This window comes from Ursus arctos, unplaced genomic scaffold (assembly GCF_023065955.2).
Source record: "Ursus arctos isolate Adak ecotype North America unplaced genomic scaffold, UrsArc2.0 scaffold_13, whole genome shotgun sequence".
NCBI lineage: Eukaryota > Metazoa > Chordata > Mammalia > Carnivora > Ursidae > Ursus > Ursus arctos.
In genome coordinates, this window is record NW_026622797.1 from 24,916,133 (window position 1) to 24,932,424 (window position 16,292).

Here is a 16,292-nt window from a genome sequence, read left to right on the forward strand (position 1 = left end):
AGTACACTAGGTGAAAAGAAAAATTGTCTGAATTCTCCCATAGCTGGCTTCATTTATGCCTCTGACATGCAGTACTGCCAGTACATTCACTTAACATGTAACAGATAGCTAATGTATAAGGCCCCTGTGCTAGACATTATGAATACACAATGTTGAAAACATAGTCCCTGCCCTTAAGGAGAGCATAATCAATGGCATCTACATGGAATGCCATCATATAGTTTCCACAGCACAACAGCCTAGCAAGTTCTCCATACCCCACATCTGAGCAACTTCATGCCAACAAATCATCCTTGCTAAATGCTAACATTGCAATCGGTCAAAGCTCTGTTTTCATCTGGCTCTGCCCTTCCCACTACACACCTGCACCTCCCCACCACATCCCGCCACCAGCTGCAAAGACAGTATTGTCTTTGAAGAATTGAAAGCTTTCTTCCTTGACCCATATTAGAAATGTGACCTGGAAGCATATATATTTAAAATGAGCACATCTCCACAAGCCAAGAACTCCATTTACTTCATGACCTTTCTGATTTCCTTTCTTTTGGGTGTAGTAATAGATACTGAAAACTTCAGACTCATGTTTAGTATCTTGTTAACTGAACTTATGTATAAGCCAAGAAAACGAAAAGTGCCAAAGTACTTGCTCCAACCTCCAAATAGAGGCAGTTCTAATAACAAAAAAACCTCAACTTGATCATTTTAAACATTATTCTGGTTGGATAAAATCATCTTTTTTGAATTTTAAAGCTTAGCAATTTTGAATAAGCTTAGATAATTTGCTAGAGATATTTTCTTAAAACTTTGAATAATGCAAATCTCAACATGCACGTCAACTTCACGAGAAATCATAAAGTTTTCAGCAACAGAAACAGACTATGCCTATCACCTCTTCTGCAATGTTTTTACCCCCAAAACTGTAATAAAACATTAATACTTCTTACACTAGGCTTCACATAAAGGCTTAATGTTAAATAATCCCAATTCCAAAAGAGTAAGAACAACAGCCCATACCCCGCCTACACAGACAAGAGATTAAAGACATCTGGAGAAGGACTGAGATTCCAACACAATTCTTCAAAAAGCTCTTGCTTCTCTGCACACAATGTGCTCCATATGCATCAATAAACCTGACAAAAATGTACATGACAGATATGCCAGGACGGAAATTTCTTTCAGACTTTTTTCAGTCTAATAAAAATCTTCTTAACCTAAAAACACAAACCTTGTAAGTCAAACGCTTTGTTAGAATTTCAATTAGTTCTTTTAAAAAGGATCTACATTTAAACTTTCATTTCAGTGTTAGGGTAGATCACCGATGAACACAGTAATTCTCAGCAAGAACTATTTTAGGTATACATAACCTCAAGGACTTTGTCACCTCTCATGGAATGATGACACTTCAAAAGTAGAATTCAGTAAGAGTTTTTAGAAGATTTTCACGGCTATTGACAATCAGCCTTCTGAATAAATAGTCATACTTTTTAAGCAAAAAGTATGTGCACGTAGTACATGCCCAATAAACAGTACATCTCAATACAAGCTGAATTGCTAGCATTTAGCATGTCGAGGGTGACATGTGAAAGACTAATTCTAGGGACACAGTCACAGCTCTTTAACACCCGGGATCAAAAGCATCTGGGATAGACGCTACTGTTTTAAAGTACAACTGGGGCACCTGGGTGGCTCAGGAGGTTAAGTGTCCGACTCTTAATTTCAGCTCAGGTCATGATCTCAGGGTCATGAGGTCGAGTCCCGCATCGGGCTCTGCATGCTCAGTGTGGAATCTGCTTTTCCCTCTCCCTCTGCTCCTCTCCCCCCCCCCACCTCCGCTTGTACTCTTGCTCGCACGCTCTCTCTCAAATAAATAAAAATCTTTAAAGTGGAATTAAATGGAATATCACCAACTTGTTCATTTTAATAACATATCTATTTCTCACTGAAGAGCTTATAAACTCATTTAGCCCATTAATTCATTAAATCTTACTCTAAGAATATTAGAAAGTTGGTATTTATATTTCCATGCTCTAACAGAAAGCAGGATCCAAAAGATGAAGTGTTTTCCTGAGTGTAAGAGGCACAATTTCAACCTGGTCCTCCTGCCTCTGAGACCAGAACTGCTGCCAGCCACTGGCCCTGCTTGGCTGAGCGAGCTCAGATGCTTGTCAGGGGTTAATGACCCTGCAGCATTTCAGAAGGTGCGTCTTGCACCTAGATCCCCCACGCTGGATAGGGCCAGTAGAAGCAAACCCCCAACACTAAAGAGCATTATCCTTACTAGCAAAGAATGATCATGATCTGTTTTTATGACATTCCAAGCAAGGGTTATCATTTGCAAGTGGCATTCAGGGCACTAAGCCAGGAGTGTGGATGCCATCCTTCATGGGCACGCTTCGAATGAAGAAACAATCACTGTAACAAAACCGATAGCCAGTTGTTTGTTTTCACCACACAGAGGAAGAAAGGTATCGTTTCCCACGGGAGGAAGAAGTAGGTTTTGGAGTGTAGATCTCAGTGTGAAGCTAAATCCAAGTGGGGAAAAACAAGTATGGCTTTCACAAAATTTCTAACCCACCCTCCTAAGTCAGATTGAATTTGTTTATTCATCCCACAACCTTCTCAACTGCCTTCTTACCTTGCTGCCTTGCTTTGCACACACACTGATTTTAAAATGTTCACAGCTATTGAAAATGAGCAGCCTTCTGAACGAGGAAGGCTGCTCTCGGAAGCTGTTTTATGAGTCTAACACAAGGTCTGCACTTCCTCCACAGTATCAGAGAGCTAACTCCCGAAGTTTTTAGGAGCCCTTTAGTAAGAAGCCTCCAGGGAGCCTCCTTAGGGTTACCCACCTTGGGTGATACACAAGACCTTCAACCCTGTATGCTGATATGTTGAACCATCTTCCTCCTCTGTAAAATAAACAGTGTGAGTCAATCACTGGGGTCTTTCCTGCCCTACCATTCATACATACCATTATGTATGAAATAACATACATGACCATAATAAGGCACATTTGCAGCACTTACTACATGCCAGGGATTGCAGAGAGCCCGTTATCGACACTGTTTCACTTCAACCTTAATAATACCCCTGGCCCCAGGTAGGGACTCTTAATAGTTACAGACAAGGAAAGGAAGCATTGAGAGCTTGAGCAGTAGACTCTCAACAGACGTTTGTTAGCCAATCCAACAAACGCACTGACGCTAACTCATGTCATAAAGCTGCACTGTGATGAACACCTGCGGCTTGCAGCCTCTCTGCATACAGTTCCCCCACCACCGCCCCCCCCACAGTTGTGTGCTAAGCAAAAGTTAGTCCATGTTTTTCCCAAACTTGTTTGTGCCAGTTATATTTGTTCCTGCAATAATGTAATTTAATAAAAATAGTATGTGCACCGATCACATATAATTATAAAAAGAAAATACCATTTTGATAACTCAGTAGGATGTTTGGAAATAAGGCAATTCACACCCACACACACACACACACACACACACACACACACACTGTTGAATTAAATGTCAGAATAAAACAGTAAAAGATTAGGGGACTGAAATCCCAAAAGGGTAAAGAGTTGCTAGAGTTATGGTTTCTCATGTGTCTTTAAGTTCTTGTTCCATTTTAAAGAAAAGCAACGGGAAGTTCTTAGAGAATGCATCACAAAAGATTTTGCAGCCAAGACAGCACGGCGTCATTATTGCAGGAATCACTCATGAAAACAAACGAAAGGAATCTGTCATGAATGTGTATTCCCGATTTTAATTTAAATAAAATGTTTATGGCATAGGTCATCCCTTGGGGAGAGTATTTCTTCTGCTTTATGAAGGTATAATTAACATACAATAAATCACACATTTAAAGTATACAGTAAGTTTTAACAAATGTATCCACCTATGAAATCATCATCACAATCAAGATTATGTACACATCAGTCACCGCCAAAAGTTTCCTCCCACCCCTTGGTCATCACTTTCTCTCTCCCCTTCCCATTAACATCCCTCAGCCCAGCCCCAGGCAACTACTGAGAGCACACTATAGATTTGTCTGCATTTTCTCAAGTTTTATATAAACGGAATCATAAAGTTTGTACTTTTTTCCCTCCGGCTTCTTTCGCTGCAGTGTAATTACTTTGAGATTCACCCATGTTGTTGCTGTTACCAATAGTTTGCTCCTTTTTACTGCTGACTAGTATTCTACTGTATACATACCCCACATTTTGTTCATCCATTCTCCTGCTGATGGACACTTGGGTTGTTCCTGTTTTGTGGCTATTACAAATAAAGCTGCTATAAACACTCATGAACAAGTCTTTGTGTGGACACACTTTCATTTCTCTTGGCTAAATACACAGAGTGGAATGACTGGGACATAGCACAGGCATGCTTAACTTTTTAGGAAACTACCAGGCTGTTCGTCATCAGCAGTGAAGGAGAGTTTGGTATCTCACAGCATTGCCAGCAACTGGTATTCCTTCTATAATCGTAGTCATTCCAATGGGTGTGTAGTCGTGTTCCATTGTGGCTTTAATTGGCATTCTCCTAATCACTATTATGTTGAATGTCTTATCATGCGTTCATCTATCTTTTTTTTTCTTTTTAGCGAAGTGTCTGTTCAAATATTTTGCCCTTTTTTTAAGTGGGTCATTTTTTTTTTAACATTTTGGGAGTTCTTCATAGATTCTGGGTAACAAGTCCTTTTCTTCCAGTCTGTGGTTCATCTTCATTCTCTTAACAATATCTTTGAGAAGTTCTTAATTTTAATAAAATACAGCTCATCCATCTTCAGATTTTACTTTTTTTTTTGTGGGAGATTTTTTTTCATCATAACTGTACTCTTTAATCCCCATCACCCATTTCACTCATGCCCCCACCCACCTCCTCTCCAAACCATCAGTTTGTTCTCTACAGTTAAGAGTCTGTTTCTCGGTCTCCTTTTTTTTCTTTCCCTTTGCTTTTTTGGTTTGTTTCTTAAATTCCACATGAGTGAAATCATATGGTATTTACCTTTCTCTGACTTATTTTACTTAGCATTATACTCTTAGCTCTAGCCATGTTGTTGCAAATGGCCAGATTTCATTCTATTTTCATGGCTGAATACTATGCTATTGTGTGTATATGTACACACACACATCTTTATCCATTCATCTACCAGCGGATACTTGGGCTGCTTCCAAAGTCTGGCTATTGTAAACAATGCTGCAATAAACACAGTGGTGCATGTATCCATTTGAATTTGTTTTTGTATTTTGGGGGGTAAATACCCAGTACTGCAATTACTGAATCATAGGGTAGTTCTACTTTTAACTTTTTGAGGAATCTCCATACCATCTTCCAGAGTGGCTGCACCAGTTTCCATTTGCACCAACTGTGCACAAGGGTTCCTTTTTCTCCACATCCTTGCGGACACTTGTTGTTTCTTGTGTTATTTTAGCTATTATGACAGGTATGAAGTGATAACTCATTGTAGTTTCCTTTCTCATTTCCCTGATAATCAGTGATGTTGAGCATTTTTTTCATGTGTGTGCTGGCCATCTCTAAGTATTTTTTTGGAGAAATGTCTGTTCATGTCTTCTGCCCATTTTTTAATTGGGTTATTCAGTCTTTGGGTGTTGAATAGTATCAGTTCTTTTTATGCTTTAGATACTAACCCTTTATCAGATATGTCAATTGCAAATATCTTCTCTCATCAGTAGGTTGCCTTTTAGTCTTGTTTTCTTCGCTGTACAGAAACTTTTTACAGATTTTACACTTCGATCTATTATCCACTTTGAATTTTTTTAATACGGTGTGAGTATAGATACAGGTTTAGTTGTTTTGTTTTTTGCATATGGATATCAAATTGTTCCAGCACATGTTACACTGCTCCTTTCTTCACTGAATTCTCCACCTGTGTAAGTACGGGTCTACTCTATTCCTCTAGCGATCACCTAATTTGTCTACCTCTATGCCAATTGTAGGAATCTAATTTTTTAACTAACTTTTTAAATTTATTGACCAACTCATGTCTGGGTTTGTCAGGGGGCTTTTACACCATTGTTCCAACAGTTAAGAACCTTGATACAACAGGATAGGCAGGAGAAAGGACAAGGTAGGAAACAGAGATGGGCAGGTATGGAAAAGATAAGGCAAAAGTATCACAACAGATAAAAGGAAAAGGATTAGAAAAAGTAGACACTTCTAAAAAATGGCATTTTCCCAACTCTCCCATCACCAAAGACCACCCCTCACCTAACTTGACCCTATCCTATTCTGAAAGGTTATGTCTATAAAGTAAACAGCATTTATTAGGTAATAATTCATTTGTGTTCTCATATATTATTCATCAGAGACATATGCTACTGCCTGTGTTTAATGAGCTAACCAGGGTTGCTATAACTCCTGCCAAAAATAAATTGACCTTTTAGATATCCTGTGCAGTCTCGTGGTGGGCAACATTACATCCCCATTAAGCTTTCTGAAATATTCACAATAGCCCCCAGGACTGCCACCATTTTGCTCCCTGCCCAAACCACTCTCTCTTTAGAACCATGGGGTTCTGGAGCCTCAGACAAATTCTAGCCTAGGGGCTTCACCTTAGCTTTACTTTTTCATCAACCACATGCTATGTCAATGGAACTTCAAGAAATGTGTGATTTGTTAATGTGATGAAAACAAGTATAAAGCACTGATTGCCAACTCATGCAATAATTTGGAGTATCGCTAATTATTAGCTCAAGAGATAGCCCCTATACCATGAAAAATTTTAAGTTTCTAGAAGAAACATATAACCAGCATTTTCCCCTCTAAGGCTGTGTGGAATACAAACAAAGAGTGCTCAGGTTTAGCAACTCAAAAAAGTCTGAGAGGGGCACCTGGGTGGCTCAGTGGGTTAAGCATCTGCCTTCAGCTTGGGTCATGGTCCCGGATTCCTGGGATCGAGCCCTACATCAGACTCCTGCTTAGCAGGGAGCCTGCTTCTCCCTCTCTGCCTGCCACTCCCCCTGCTTGTGCTCTCTTTCTCTCTGTCAAATAAATAAAATCTTAAAAAAAAAAAAAAAAAAAGTCTGAGATACCAGAGCTTCAGACAAAATAGTAAGAAACCGAAAATGAAACACACCAAGAGAAACTGTTTGAAAAGTTAGTCAAAAAGGAAAACCCTGCCCAAATTGCAGAGACCAATGCTATCAAATCTGACAGCTGGACATGTTTGAATCAAAACACAACTCAAAGTCAGATCCCAGCAATGCTTGAATAAAAGGGAACAAATGTCAACAAATTAATGCACGAAAAATGAGGCAAAAGACACAACTACTGATTTCGAATATTCTTTTTCCCTTTTATAAAAGTGATCTTCTTTGGTTTTTTCCTCCTAAAAATAGGGGATGCTTTCAAATGTACTTGTCACCATTATACAAGGGCTCGGCGAAACTTCTCAGAATTACTGCCATTTTAGCACCTGTGTGGCTAACGCGAGGGCTACCATACCTTTTAAATCTACTGTCTTGTGAAAATAAACCCCAAAATATCTCATAGCTGAAAACAAAGTACCCACCCATTGATCTTATTTGGAGGACTAAGAGGAAACCCAGACTTAATACTCTTGGTTAGCCATTAACCATGTGAATGCATTACATAGATTTAAATTTTCTAGGCCTCCATTTCTCTCTAAAGTAAGAAAATAGTAACGCAACTTAACAAACATGTACTACTGTGAATACAACCGAAAACATAGCCCTTGCTCTAAATGCTGGCACCTCTAAATTCTAGACTTTTATGGCTACGATATTTACTTTTAGATTCATGAGAAATGTAACTAGAAAGTTCTAAACTTGATTTTAAGACATGATCTAAGTCTCCAATCGCGTGTATCAGAACCACTTGGCACAGTATCCCTCACCGGGAAATTATGCAATGGCAGCGGATTCCATTTGCTGAAACCAACCACGTGAACAGTGTCGTCCTACTGAACTCCATCAAACCCAGTACTTGGCTAATTTTTATTTTGCGGTCCCTGAGGCGGAGCAACACTAGATGGAGCTCGTACGGAGTCATCGCCGCAGTGCCAAAGGGCGCCGTTAGAGGGAAATATATGCCTTTAAAAAATTATTTAAAACAGTAACTATCTTCAAAGGTATCTCATATTCATTAAATAAGGCTCATCCCCACTATGGCCAGCTAACAAAACATGAAAAGAACACAAGCTCAAGGCAAGCTTTCTTTTCTTCCAAAATTTAACTCTTCACTCAAGAAACAGCCTGCATAATAGCAATCTGCTGCTAAATTGAAGTGAAAACAATATAAGCCAAGAAATGGAAACCACTACAAACCAATAAGATTCTTCTCCCATTAAATTTAATTCTTATCAATCACTGCTTAACTTCGTTTCTTCTTTCTGCTCTGCCACGGTAAGAACTGTATTTTTCCTACAATTTCAAAGGAATTTTGTTGAACAAATTACACTAGCAGAAACCACAATATCCTGAGTCCTTGGGTCTTTAAATACAATAAAATTTATGCCTAAGATGTCTGCGGCGCCTGGGTGGCACAGCGGTTGAGCATCTGCCTTCGGCTCAGGGCGTGCTCCCGGCGTCCTGGGATCGAGCCCCACATCAGGCTCCTCCGCTATGAGCCTGCTTCTTCCTCTCCCACTCCCCCTGCTTGTGTTCCCTCTCTCGCTGGCTGTCTCTATCTCTGTTGAATAAATAATAAATAAAAAAATTTTAAAAAAAAAGATGTCTGTAGTAAATAAGTGGGAAGACAGGCCTTTGAATCCACTGGCAGGCGGGAGACACGTCCCTCACCCACATTTCTACATCTTATCCTGTGCTCCAGTGTTTCTGGGGGCTTCAATCCACTAGCTGAGAATGATAGTTGAAATGAAAGGGACAACAAGATTTAAAAAATAAAACATACCTGACCACAGTCATAAAGTCACAAGAGGCTTAATGATAATTCAGTTTTCATTTTCTTATAATGAAGAAGCATATGATCAAGTCTTTTCACTATGAAAATTGTTACAGGCCTGGGAACCTAAGAAAAATCTGTAGAACAGGACTGTCTACCCATTCAATGGAATTTCCTATAACCGGAACAATAATTTTGGACTATCCATATGGAAGAATTTTGTTATATAGAACGCTTATTTTATTGTGAAGGTAGGCTGCACGCGACCCACCACTATCGAACAGCATAAAAAGTCCATGGTTCTCGTGACTAGCAGCAGTGACAGTGAACAGACTATGATCAAACCCCAGAAAGGCTTCCCTACTATCTTTTCTGATCAAACAGGCCCAAGCTCCAAAATCCAGAAACCCAAACAAAAAATAAAGTGACACACCAAAGAGAGAGTACAACGTTAGTTTCTGAAATTTTATTATTTTTAATACATACATTTCACAAACAGAAACCTTCAAACACCACACACAATTCCATAACCAAATGTTTCCGTTTTATCAACATTCTTTAGCTATTTACACTGTCTTCCCTCAACAAAAGTGCAATCCAAGACATCTTGACAAGAAATCTTTAGGACAAGAACATATTTTGGAGCTGGTTTTAACGATGCCCATCTGTTGTGTTTTCTTTCAACTACCTGGAATAATAACAAAGTCAACAGGACGTAGAGACGAGCTGGGTTAGGCGGCGTCCCACTAAAGGAACCAGAACACTGGACAGGAGCGCTTTCTCCTCAAGTCCTCCCCAAACGTCCAACTAAAATTGCTCAAGAGCTGCAACCAGGAGACCAAAGAGGAGAAGCCACATGGAGGTCCTGACCCAGGCACAGGAGAACAGAGTGTACGTGAGGCGTTGGTCTTATAGGACAAAACACAAGATTTCAGCAAATTAGTTTTCATGGTCCACTAAGTTATGCACCAGCCTGTTAGTTTCAGTATTTAAACACCTAATAATATTCTCTCCTGAAGAGTTAATTTCCCCCCAAAAGATATGAAAATACTTTTTACTCTGAAAATAACCTTCTTTTGCACAACGTGGACATGAAAGACTGGCGAGAGCTCTGTCTTACTTAGGCTGGAGTAATTCATCCCACTGCCCAATTTCATGGCTAATGTCTATCTTTTAATCAAGCAGCTGATAAACTTGGTACATCGCTTGCTTCGGATGCAACCACAAGAGAGTGGAGAACTGAGTCAGCCTGAAGAGGAAACGATAAAGCCTTCAGAAATGGTTTCTCACTGAACTGAAGCAAGTACAATTTTGTTTGTTCCAGGTACAGAACTCTTAAAAATAAATGATTAAAAAAAAAGTTAGAAAAGATGAAAAATCACTTTGAAATTATTAATCACTTGCAAGTGGTTCATTTTATTGAACGCTATTTATCAGAAAAACAGAAAATGGATCTCCTGGATGACGAATATCCTTTAATATCCAAACCACAACAAAAAATAGTCATCTTTTTTTACATACTCCAATTTCCACCAAGGTATTCAGAGCAAAGTACTTCGAGGGAGTGTGGTGAAAATACTAAGGTCAGCAGATTTCCAAAATAAGATTTATTCTCCACATTGTTGCATACTCATTATATTTTATTCTCAAATAAGCCAGATTTTCTACTTTACATGAGAATGTGATGCCTTAAAGGCAAACGATACTCTCAGATGATACCCATGCCTCTCCTTTTTCAGAACTGCCGCATCCACAGAATCCTAACTTTGTGGTCCAAATAAAGGCCAGGAGCAAATTTTATCCAATTACAGGGAAAACTCCTCCTACTTATTTTTCAGAGAGTAGAAACCAATCGAAGGAGAAAATACTGAATGCGTCAGACACCACACTCACAGCAGTTTTTGACCAAGGGGCTTGTGAATGTGATCTGTCAACTTTAAGATCTAGGACAATAATACTAAGCAGGTTTCGCTATAAAATTTTAGGTGCATTAAAAAACAGCATTACAAATATTTTACTCTCCATTTGAAATTCAGAACTGAAATTCAAATGTTACTCTCAAGACATGAAACACTTACCAATTTTTATACTTGGGTACAGGAGAGAATCAGTGGGGAACCAGTTAATTCACAATTACAGCTCTGTGTGTGAAGGACAAATCTGCAAGGGCTACGTCCTACAGACCTTTTTTGGTTGCATCAAATACTGTCTGACCAATATCGATTTGCTGCTTTGTAGAGGCCCTGAGCATTTCCCCCCACTGTGAAATATTTTTCAGACCATCAGACACCAAACTAGATGCAGTGAACAGAATTACAATCATCCAAACTGAAAGATAAGAATATTAGTTGATATATTGGTTCTTCAATGCTCTGTTGTTTCAGACAAAACATCAAATATTTCATACAGTAAAAGTGAAACTTGCTTGCAGTTATACCTAAACACTTCTGAGAGGAAAAACAGCTGTTTTTCTGAGAAAAAAAAAAATGGTATAAACCAAACAAGTAAAGCAAACTGTTCATATAACCCCGAATTTGGCTACCCATAAAACAGACTGTACTTTCAACATCCTATTAGCATATATGTGTAAAATACTTGAAACTGCCAAATCCATTCTTGAGAAATTATATTCCAATTCCAATTCTAACAGTATGGGTGTCAGTCTATTTAAATCATCAAGCTCTAATTAACAAAACGCTGTATTTTGGAAAGCCCAATGTCCTGACTAATCAAGTTACACAAATTACCATCTTTTTTCACTAATGGTGAAGTATCGTGGAGAGCTTTAGAATGATCTATTTTCAAACATACTGTTATACATTACAATCCGCGGTTTTGAAAAATACTTTAAAAAGGAATATTAAAATTATTATTCTCTTCCTCATATCCTCACAAAGCAATTTTTTCCTTTCCTTCGCAGGGTCAAACCTATGACGTGGGAAACCCAGCATTAAATGGGTAAAATGTGGCCGTAACAATTTCGTGGAAGATAAAGCATGGCAATGATGGTTCTGAAATTCACCAGTTAGGGTCTACGGCTGTGAGATTTACCTGTGAGAAGGATCTGACATGAAATGGCACTTCGACAGCGCAACCTACATAAATCAGTACCACCCAAATCATGTTACTCATGGATTCTCCTTAAGAGCTCCTCCGACCAACTTCAAAGACACAATTCCAACGATAGGGTTCTGCCTGATCTTGCCCCCTTGAGTCCGTGTGCATCACTTCCAAATTCATGTAGTATATTCTCTCTGTTACAGGTCAGTTTACCCAAAAATATTTGCAACACCACTAGTTTCCATAGGTCTCATAATTTGGATAGAATTTTCCATAGGAAAACTACCTGCTAAGTCACAGAGGTGATAGAAACAGCACCCGTGTCCACTTTCAGATAATCCGCAGGTCAGTGTGCATGGCACAGCACTGAACCAAGATGAGCCAGTACACCCTCAGCTCTCCGGGCACAGACTTACATTCACGGCTCCCATGTTTTTCCCAAGGCCCAGAGCAGATCTAAAAGTAGGCCTTTAGACAGTTAACATTTTAATAAGAGTTTCCTTCCAACTCCCACATGCTTTTAGTTGATAACCACATAATCCCTTTACTAAATTCACCCTATCGTCCCCGCCACCTTAAAAGCCGCGTGAGAGACTCTTAGTGCTAGTGAACCGCTACCCCAGACTCACGGGATTATCCATTTGGGCTCTGGTCAGGACCACAGACTAACACTCAGGAGTCAAGAGAGGGCAAGGGGCCAAGCCCATTTTAGTGGCACACATACACGAAGGAACTCTCCTTTAAATTAGAAAAGAAAGTCATGTCACAGAATGTTTCCCTATAAAAGATATGTAATAAAGAAATAAGGTCAATAAAATAGCTATTACTAAAGCAAAGCTTTCATCAATAAGCTTCAAGAACTTTGAAGGAGGAGAATGGCTTCACGAAATGGTAGTCCAGGTTCCCACAGTGCGGACACTGCTGGACGTTGCTGTACTCGGAGAAGTACTGCATCCCGATCCGCACGTCGATCACAGGCTTCCCGCAGTGCTTACAGTTCAGACGGGCCTGCGGGGGAGACACAGACGCGTCAGCCACCGTGCCCCTCCCTCCGCCGCCCCACACCGTCCCAGTCACCCTGACCACAATGCAGCACAGTCATGTCTGAGGAACGGATCAAGAGTGGGGCCAAGCGTCCCTATTACCAAAAGCAGGGTAAGCAGAGCAGAAGACAGACATTCAAAGACTCATCATCCGTCTGACAGTTTGACTCCTCAGTTCCCTCTGGATCTGCAGCAGTGTTAGCACTGGCACCTACTGGTAGGAAGAAATGCCCAACTCGCACTGCCTGAACCTCTCTCCACGGAAGCTCCCCTCATAATCCGACACCCCTTCCCCCTGGATTGTAAGGGGCGGCTGAAGCTGATGCCCCTCATTCAAAGCCTCGTGGAACTTCGTGGACCGTGCTGTTTATTTTTTAAAAATTCATGTACATTTCTCATTCTGATGTTACTACACTTGTTTTCTTTGATGTAAAAATAAAATTTCCTGAAAATACACCAGCAAAACGAACAATCCAGGAAGAAGTGCTCTGTGTATCGTGAGGCTTCTGGGAACCACCACACACCAAATCTTCATTCATGCCTGGATCTCTAACAGCACAAGACTGGAATCTTTTAGCAAAAGGTCCAAGAACTTAAAGAAATAACCAGAAATGATAAATACAACAGTCTCTCTATGTAGATTCATTCTAAAAATGTAATGAAAGAACTTCAGATGAAGAAACAGGCACATAGTGATAGCAACATGACCAAGACCACACAGTTAGGAAGCAGAAAGCCGGGGGATTGAACCAAAGTAGCTTATTCCAGAGCCCACATTCTTAGCTATGACATGGACGACCTTTCCGTAGCTAAGATAAATTCCCTTTTAGTTGATAATCACTCTGAACAGCAAAAATGAAATTCTGGGCAAATCTCTCTCTTTAGTCATTCCCTTTAATCTGTTATCCCTTTCAATTAACCATTAAGCTTATTTTTGGCTCAAAGTCTTAATAGAAGACTTTTGTTGATTCCTTAGTCTCATCTAACATGTGCACCTTCAGAGTGAATTCAGATTTGGCCCTTGAACAACACGGGTTAAAATGCACGGGTCCACTTACAAGCAGATTTTTAAAAATAAATACAGTACAGTACTATAAATGTATTTTCTTTATAATGTTTTATTTCCTTTACTTTATTGTTAGAATATAGTATACAATACACATAACATACAAAATATGTGTTAATCAACTATTTATGTTATCAGTAAGGCTTCCGGTCAATAGTAGGCTATTAGTAGTTAAGTGTTTGGGGAGTTAAAATTTATAGACAGGTTTTCGACCGCACAGGGGATCAGTGCCCCTAGCTCCCATGTTGTTCAAGAGTGAACTGTAGTTAACTGACATTTTTTTAAAGCCAAAGAGTAATCAAACATGTTTTCTGCTTTAGTTGGAGGCTAGAAAATAAAGGTCTGAGCTTATATTGTTTTAAGGTAGAAATACATAATGAGTACCAACAGGTTGGCTATGGCAGGATGCCATTCTGCTTTTCTCCCTAAAGATAAGGAAAGAATCCCTTTCAGTGGTATAGTAGAAAGAACAGCAGGCAGGGCATTCAAGGTTCTAGCATGGCTGTGACACATTTGTAAAGACCTAGGTAAAAAGACCGCCACTGTGTGTGGAAAACAAGGAGGCTCAACTAGCTCTCCCAGGTCCTTTCTAGCACCAATGAATGGCCCCAAATTCTTTTACTTTCTTATTTCTTTGGCAGAGAACCCTCTCTTGTGTGTGTGAAGAGAGAGGAGCCACTTCCTTCCGTTTCTCTCATCTCCAGCGCTGGCACTGTGGCACAGCCGGGTATTATAAAAAGCCACAGTGTGTAACTGAAAGACTATGAGATCTCACTTCCAAGGCTAATGGATTTTTAAAATGGAAATGTGGTCAATATATTGGAATAGCGTACAAGTAGTCAGTCCTACCTGGAATCAAATGACAGGCCAGGAAAGGCCATTTAGGTCTCTCTTGACCATACTCCCCTTTTGAGAACGCAAGTACAGACACAGTATATTTGAAATACCCACTCTGCCAACCTTTTAATTCAACCAGCACAGCTTATCACAGATTACTCTTTTTAAAAAGTCAAACCACAGTGCTAAAGATAACAAAGCCATGTAGTAACTAATAAAGTGTTTCACACTTATTTATATTAAAAGCCAGGCTTGGCGACTAAAGAGCAAAGTAAAATTCTCTCCTACCCATGAATATGAAGGAACTCTAAAACAAGGCCTTCTTTTCCCCCAAGCACTTGGAAATAAACCAAGATACTTCCAGGGATTTTGTTTTGTCTCTTGTGTTTCCATGGACTTATTTAATGTGTGTTCCCAGACTTCCCTTTTTTCTGGTGACAGATGAATTTTGGAAAATGCTTCCTCTCAGCAGTGCTTTAAGGATTCCAAATCTTTCATGGTGGCCTCCAACACCGTACAGGCAGGCAGTTCCTGGGTAACTGCGCTACCCACAAAAAAGACACAAAAAGAAAATCCCATCTATTAAAGAAAGTAAAACTTTCTTCTTCCTTTTAAGTAATGATTTGTTCTTATTAGAACCTAAGTACAGGTTAATCACACAAAACATAAGAAAATACAAGCGAAAGGAACCACTCCGCATCCCAGCATGCGGACACAGCCTCCGGCTTACGGGTTAGCAGATCCCTTTCCATAGTCCCTTTTCACAAACAGAAGCATACTATTACAGCATTTTATAAACTACCTTTTTTACTTAATATACTAAAAATATTTCCCATTAATTATACATTATTCTACAGTACCTCCCTTTTAATGGCTGCAGAGTATTCCAGCAATAGCTTTGTCACACTGTGGCAAATCAGCCATCATTCCTTGACTCGGGGGGAGGTGGGGTGTACGGCCGTTCGCTGTCTTCCTCACCCTCTCCCAAACTTACGACAGTGCTCCCTCTATCTCCTCTATGTTCGCCAGGGGGCAGAAGCCTGAGATCATGCACTGCTCGCCCTGCGGGGTCAATACCAACCTGACAGCACGGAGAGGCGGCCAGGATGTCGTAGGTGTACATGGTGCCCAGCTGGTGCCAGCTGCCGTCCCACCGCGACTTACACTTGATGCAGATGATCTTGTGAACCCCTTCCAGGCAGTCCACGCACACCGCGTACAGGTGCATGAGCCTCCCTGTGCACAGAAGACACAACGCTGAGAATGGCCGTCGTCAGGGCTAAAAAAGGGGCTGATCTATCAATTATAAGCGAACACGTTATCATTCAGATAAAATAAGAAGCAGAATAGGTCATATTCATCCCATACCCCCAAGCTGTCCTTCCAGAATAATGATGAATTACT

At 40.0% G+C, this 16,292-nt stretch overlaps 1 protein-coding gene across 2 annotated transcripts in view; it reads right to left on the reverse strand.

Annotated features, from left to right (window-relative positions):
- Positions 1–9,333: 9,333 nt before the first annotated feature.
- Positions 9,334–16,292, reverse strand: part of HECA (hdc homolog, cell cycle regulator) — a 52,400-nt gene continuing 45,441 nt past the window's right edge. For both annotated transcript variants that reach the window (XM_048226024.2, XM_048226023.2), the window contains 2 exons: positions 15,970–16,124; positions 9,334–12,950 (listed from right to left, as the gene is read on the reverse strand). In XM_048226024.2, the coding sequence (XP_048081981.1) occupies positions 12,786–12,950; positions 15,970–16,124 (320 nt within the window). In that variant the 3' untranslated portion in view covers positions 9,334–12,785. The remainder of the gene's footprint in view (positions 12,951–15,969; positions 16,125–16,292) is intronic.